The sequence below is a fragment of the Carex rostrata genome, chromosome 12, assembly GCF_964058835.1.
Source record: "Carex rostrata chromosome 12, lpCarRost1.2, whole genome shotgun sequence".
Lineage (NCBI taxonomy): Eukaryota > Viridiplantae > Streptophyta > Magnoliopsida > Poales > Cyperaceae > Carex > Carex rostrata.
In genome coordinates, this window is record NC_135929.1 from 12,540,472 (window position 1) to 12,547,476 (window position 7,005).

At 35.9% G+C, this 7,005-nt stretch overlaps 1 protein-coding gene across 2 annotated transcripts; it reads left to right on the forward strand.

Moving 5' to 3' along the window:
* The first annotated feature begins 769 nt into the window (after nucleotides 1-769).
* LOC144562886 (high-affinity nitrate transporter 2.3-like) lies at nucleotides 770-4,154 on the forward strand. Of its 2 annotated transcripts, XM_078312221.1 has the most exons (6): nucleotides 770-840; nucleotides 1,204-1,566; nucleotides 2,007-2,172; nucleotides 2,491-2,751; nucleotides 2,861-3,267; nucleotides 3,447-4,154. In XM_078312221.1, exons 2-6 carry the CDS (start codon nucleotides 1,229-1,231, stop codon nucleotides 3,826-3,828), a joined length of 1,554 nt encoding a protein of 517 aa, XP_078168347.1. In that variant the 5' UTR covers nucleotides 770-840; nucleotides 1,204-1,228; the 3' UTR covers nucleotides 3,829-4,154. The 2 variants fall into 2 exon arrangements, with proteins under 2 accessions (XP_078168347.1, XP_078168348.1); XM_078312222.1 differs by lacking the exon at nucleotides 770-840 and having other exon boundaries at nucleotides 1,134-1,566.
* Nucleotides 4,155-7,005: the final 2,851 nt, after the last annotated feature.

Below are 7,005 nucleotides of genomic sequence, written 5' to 3' on the forward strand. Positions count from 1 at the left end.
TCAAATTTATAGGCATCCATAGCGAACCGCCCATCGGGTAGGTGGTCAGGTCTCACTATGAACCGCCCATGGGGCCGGCGGTTGGGGCATTTTAAAAAAAAATGAAATTGGGGGTAGATTTGTAAAAATCTATTTTTTTTAGATGCAATTTTCTCCGTGTGTTTAGATGCAATTTTTTTATATTTTCTAATTATTTTAGTATAAAATTAAGCGGTTAAAAATGTTGAAAAAAAATGTATTAAAATTAACTTAAAAAGTCACACATTTGACCGCTTGAATTGATACTAAATAAATTTGAAAAATTATAAATTTTGCATGTAAATACACAACTAACGAAATAGATGGGATTGAACAGTTTGGATTCACCATTTGAAATCCATTCAATAGGCTTTGGAGTTGATATTATATAGGCTGAAATGACAATAATGTCATGCATACTAGCCACACTCCCTACTAATTACAATTCAACGGCTCCCAAAATTCCAATTTAGACCAGTTCTCTTACCACCTTTATTGCTGTTCTGTTCTGTCATGTTTACTAATTCCTAGCCTCCTGAAAACCAACCAATCAAAACCAGCAGCAATTATTAATATTACTAAAACTAATCAACATTAATATTTCAAAGAGTAATAATTAATTATTAATACTTCATCTTCATATAACAATTAAACAATTAACATTTTTGAATAGGCTAACTCTCCTGCCTCTGTCATGCATCCATTTATGGTTATATATAGACTCAACTGGCTAAGAGATAACCATCCTCTTCACTACTGTGCAGAGATCAAAGGAAAGAGGGAAGGAGAGAGAGAGCAACTGTTGCAACAAATTAATTCCTGGTTTGCCCTTAAACTTATCTCTTGTCTTCTAGAAATTGAAGTCTCTTGTCTTTAGCAAATATTGAAGTTTGAACTATTCAATACTCCCAAGAAAAAGATACTTTTGTAATTTTTTTTTTTGCCAGTAAAAGCCCGTAGGCAGATACTTTTGTAATTTGTATCCAGGTCCAAGGGTACAATTCAAAAATAGAAAACAATTCTAATGTCTGTTCTGTGCACCTCAATCTGGATTCATGTAAATGATTGCTACACGCTTTGCTTTGTACATGAAACTGCAAGTGTTTATAAAACCAAAAAACAGACAAGAGAAAGGAAAGAAAAGAAAACCTTTACCATGCCTTATTTCTTTCATTTTTTCTGAAGGAATTGCAACTAATTGCCTCTAAACATGGCGGATGAGATGGCAACAAACAAGGGTTCTTCTCTGGAAGTGCAACAGCTGAGCAATGTACCAAAATTCAAGATACCAGTGGATTCAGACAACAAGGCGACCGAGTTCTGGCTCTTCTCTGCTGTCAAGCCGCACATGCGAACCTTCCACCTCTCCTGGTTCTCTTTCTTTTGCTGCTTTGTCTCTACCTTTGCGGCCCCGCCTCTGCTGCCTGTCATCAGAGATAACCTCTCGCTGACAGCTACCGACATTGGAAACGCCGGTATTGCATCAGTCTCTGGGGCTGTGTTTGCTCGTGTCGTCATGGGTACTGCCTGTGATCTGGTTGGACCTAGGTATGAATTTGATTGCTGCACTAGTATATTTTTAATTGCAATTAAAGAGCAAACAATTAATATTTTTGAGTTTGATTAATCCAAAGACATAAAAGTTGACGCCCAGTTTCCTACTACAAACAGTATAGAATATTTAATTAGTTATGTGACATTTTAAGTAATGGATACTTTTCTTCTCATTTGGTATATTCAGGTGGTATTGTTATTTAATGATTTGTAAATTATTCATTCATTCATTCTGGACTTCCAACTCATGATTGTTCCATTTTTAAATTAATTTGCTAGAGACTGAAAAATCAATAATTAGTTGTCTAAAATACATATTCCTTTGTTCTTCAATTGCTCAATTTTTTTGTACTTTTAAACCTGATCATATTCTCATATTTAACAAATTATAACGATGATGTTCGTGTTTTATGCTCTAAATGTACATTAACTAGGCTCGCATCAGCCAGTCTTATCCTGATCACGACACCGATGGTGTACTGCACATCCCTCATCGACTCAGCCACCGGCTTTCTTCTCGTTCGTTTCTTCACCGGCTTCTCTCTTGCCTCCTTTGTCTCCACCCAATTTTGGATGAGCTCAATGTTCTCTGCTCCTAGGGTTTGTAGCTTTAACCAGCCACTAGTTGTACATTAAAATTAAATTCTCTTCAATTATACAAAATGATTGTGTTTTGTATAACTTCATTGAGTGCCCTTGTACAAAATCTCAGGATACTCCAAAATTAAACATGCACTTGTACAAAAAGTTAGAAATTAGAGGTATTCCATGTTCCCTTTTTTCTACTAATTTGAAATAACTAGAACTAAACTTATTTGATCTGTTGTTTACTAAGGTAAAAGTACTGGAAGAATGGTAATTCCAATTCTCCCTCCTTTCTAAAAACACACTATATATAATTATTATTTCTTTTAATAGGTTGGACAAGCCAATGGATTTGCTGGTGGCTGGGGAAACTTGGGTGGTGGAGCGACGCAATTGATTATGCCCCTGGTCTATGAATTGATAAAAAAGATCGGAAGCACCCATTTCATTGCGTGGCGTATTGCCTTCTTCATTCCTGGAGTGATGCAAACTGGTTCTGCCATTGCTTTGCTGCTGTTCGGGCAGGACATGCCCATGGGTAACTACAAGGACCTTCACAAAGCAGGGGAGAAGCATAAGGATAACTTTGCAGCGGTAAAAATTTCGATTTGATATATTTGGACCTAAAGGAAAGAGGACATTAATTTGAATTAACTAATATATTTACACTGCTTAATTTAATTCCAAGTTTCACACAATGCAGGTGTTCAAACATGCAGTGACCAACTATAGAGCATGGATCCTAGCACTAACCTATGGATACTGCTTTGGTGTAGAGCTAACAATTGACAACATAATTGCTCAGTACTTCTATGACCGCTTTAGCGTGAACATCAGCAAGGCGGGGTCAATTGCAGCTAGTTTTGGCTTGGCAAATATTATATCCCGGCCCGGGGGTGGTTTCCTTTCGGATTACCTATCAGATTTTTTCGGAATGAGGGGGAGATTGTGGGGTCTGTGGGTGGTCCAAACAATGGGCGGCGTGTTGTGCTTACTTCTTGGAAGGGTTGATTCGTTGGCCTCGTCGATTGTGCTTTTGTTGATGTTTTCATTCTTCTGTCAGGCGGCCTGCGGTCTCACATTCGGAGTCGTTCCCTTTGTGTCAAGAAGGTAATGATAATTTCTGATACACCTGTATTGATTCTATGATAGTTTGTTTGCTAACTGTTTTTCTAAAAAAATTCAAAAAGAAAGCCGGTGTATATACCATTTCGAACGCAGTATGTTCTATTTTTTTACTGTTGTGAATCAACTTAATTGAAAACCTAGCTTAATTTCTCTGAATTCAGGTCATTGGGCCTAATTTCGGGCATGACAGGAGGTGGCGGCAACGTTGGTGCAGTGCTCACACAAGTCATCTTCTTCCACGGCTCAAAATATTCGACCGAAGATGGCATATTCTACATGGGGATAATGATAATTGCTTGTACACTGCCTGTAGTCCTAATCCACTTCCCGCAGTGGGGCGGGATGCTGACTGGTCCCACATCAGGCTCCACAAGCAAAGACTACTACGAGAGCGAATGGACTCACCATGAGCAGCAAAAAGGGCATCACATTGCCAGTGTGCGGTTTGCAGAGAACAGTGTTAGAGAAGGAGGCCGGAGTGCCTTGGGGTCATCCCACTCTAAGCATACTGTACCAGTCGACGCCTCACCGACTAATGTCTGATACATCATATATTGTATCTGTGTGCAAATTGCAAGTCGTTGATCTGTACATTAATTACTTGCCTTTTTTTTTTTCCTCTGAGAATTGTGGAGCACTTAATATGGCTTATGGGTGTTCTTAGTGATATATTTTTTTTGGGTGAAGTTATAGTTAGTACTAGAAATTTGAAGTTGTGTTTGGAACATAATTAAATAATTATTTAATTTTCTTGATCTTGATCTTACATGCACGCTCAATGCCTAATGCAACTCGGCTCAAAATTGCATGCTTATGAGAAATGTATTGTGAGTATTGTTACTTCATATATTTTATGTTACTTGGTTTGAGATTCTTTTGTTTAAATATCTTTTTTTTTTCTAATAGTTTATCTTCGAATATATTTTCTTATTTCTAAAAGTTTGTCTAATATATTTTCCGGAATTGGCAAATCGATTACTATGAAATATCAACAAAACATGTTTACATAATATATATCATTTTCACACAATCTTTATAATTGATATGTATATATATTATTTATCCATTGCATGCACAACTCGGTAATTTTTATGCAGATTAATTGCACATTTAGATGAATTAGTGAATGTTACTTGCATGTACAATTCAATCGGTGTTGTTAAGCTCCATGTATTGAATTAGTAATAGTAAACTCCAATATTAGAATTGGCAAATCACTACGAAATATCAATTTATGAGAAATATCAACGAAACATGTTCACATAAGAAGAAATCCACTTACAATTAACATTTGTTTACAATTATTTACCTACTGCATAAGAAATATCAATTTATAAGAAACATCAACAAATGTTATTATAAGTGGATCTCTTCAGATATTGTTTACCTATATTAATTGCATGCACAATTCATTAACTTTTATGTGGATTAATTGCACAGTTAGATGAATCAATTAGTAAATGTTGCTTGAATTTATGTGGATTAACTCGAATTCACATCCTCTTCAATACTGCACAAGGGAATCTTTTACAATTAATGAATCTAGACCATTCTTTTTAACTTGGCACGAATCACAAAGCCTAATAATACTGCCCCCTATGCTAGTCTGAATCCCAAAGCGATGAGATTTAATCTCAAATCGTAAAGTGAAGCCCATCCTCTACAGTATTGGAGAGGATTTGAATCCGATATTGTTATATTAAATACGTATCTAGCTAGCTAACTTTCTCTGCTGCTACTCTATCTTGACAATAGCACTCATCGTCCGCCATCTCAACAACATTGATTGAGCACTCTCTATCTATATCTTAATTTCTAGGGTTTTCTTGTTAAGGGGATTTTAGGATAATATGGTTATAGGGTTTAGTTTTAGATCTTTAGTTTTTTAAGCATTAATTTGTAGTTTTGGAAGTTTCTTACTCTTTGATTTATAATTTAATTTCAGCAATGACGGTTCAACAATATTTGCCATGTTCAAAAAGACTGAGAAGAGTCATTCCACAATGAATTCATATTATCACCGACAGTGATACTGGTTTGGATATATGGGTAAAATTTTCTAATTTGGTATTTTATTGATTTTTAATTCTTCAATAACATTAAATATGCAAGAACGACATTGCCTTGACATCCAATCACATAGATTTCATTTTTTTAAAGATTTGCATCCATTGAAGATCTATTAAGAGGAATGCAAAAAAAAAAGAAGAAGAAGGGATTAGATATTAGCTAGAGAAAAGCTAAATGCCATCCAAGAAGATGATTCCCCAAATTGTACTAAGGTAAGGCACCTGACTAGATAAATTAGTGATTTTTAATAAGTTGCTATATGTACACGAAAGTGATACAATCATATGTACATGATAGGGGCCTGCTGATGGGATTAATGAGATGGCCAGTAAGAGTATTACTGAATTGGTGCTACCGAGACGGCCAATACATGTAGGAGGAATACGGGGTCGGGTCTTGCTTGTAAATCAGGAGGCATTGGACAAACTATGTCTGTAATTCCAACTATTGCATGATAGATATCTTGTGATGCCACTATCTGAAGGAGGAGCTTTCCCTTACTATATTGGGCCTGGAGCTTTACGGGATTATAACTTTCAGATAACAGTGGATTTAAAAGATCTTCGTGATTTTATGACTTTTAATGACATCGATGTCTCTATTATCCAAGTTTGGATGATGTGGGTATTTATTATTGTAAATAGATCTATTATTTTTACAATCAACTCTTTTATTTTATTCTGACACTGACTATTTTCAGGTATTGCATGAAACTAATTCCTAAAGGTGCCCAAAATAATATTGACATTGATTTCCTAGACCCCAGTTCGCTTAGCGAGATAGCTATTAATTATTCTGGTGAACATTCCCTTTTGTACTTGGCCGATTCCTTGCTAAAGTTGCAGGATAAGCATCTTGTATTCTTACCAGGGCCGGTCCTGAAGATTTTGAGGCTTGGGGGGAGAGAAAAAATTAAACCTTTTATGTACAAAATTTGTTCCGGTCCTGAAAATTCGCTACATAATGCATGTTTTCTAGGAAACATTGTTTTAAATAAAAATAAAACAAAGTAATATAAGGATAAAACCTAAGTAATGAGGTAGACGCAATGCTGAGCTGCTGGCAATCGAATCCAGAGGCCGCGGATGCTGCGTCAATGCGTCGCTGTGTCGGCCTAGCCCTAACCAGACACTGCTCCGCCTCGTCCAGTCAAGACTTTGTTTCGCACTTGCTATTACAGAACAAGATCATGGCTCGTGAGAAGAGCTAAATTACTTTAATTTCTTTCTTCCCTTGTTTATTGATTTACAAAGAAAAAAAATGAACTAGATTTTTTAAAATGAAATTCATGAAACGAAGAAATGACTTTTTTACTGGATCAGGATCGAGTCTGATTCTTACCATGTCATAAAGATGAATAAGCTGCTAATTATACTCATATTTATTGTCTATTCTTAACATGATAAGAATCTTATTTTATTACTTAAATTGTAGGAAATGATGGAGGTTTCTTGTTATTATCCCAAGACAAAATATTGCGTACTTGCTGGACCTGGTGCTAAATAATAATGATCGGGAGTTTTATATTGTTCCTATATTACAACAGTAAGCAAAATACCAAGTACTCCCCTTGCCCACTTCAAGGTATGTACCATATACTGACATTTAATAATTCTAGAGTTTTTAAGTCATACATCTCCCGGGGAGGTC

Bases quoted from the DNA above. Each gene is read 5' to 3' on its own strand.
- LOC144562886 (XM_078312221.1), top strand. From the start codon at position 1,229: ATGGCGGATGAGATGGCAACAAACAAGGGTTCTTCTCTGGAAGTGCAA. The intron at 1,567-2,006 runs GTATGAATTTGA...TACATTAACTAG, and splicing joins TGTGATCTGGTTGGACCTAG to GCTCGCATCAGCCAGTCTTA. The intron at 2,173-2,490 runs GTTTGTAGCTTT...TTCTTTTAATAG, and splicing joins CAATGTTCTCTGCTCCTAGG to GTTGGACAAGCCAATGGATT.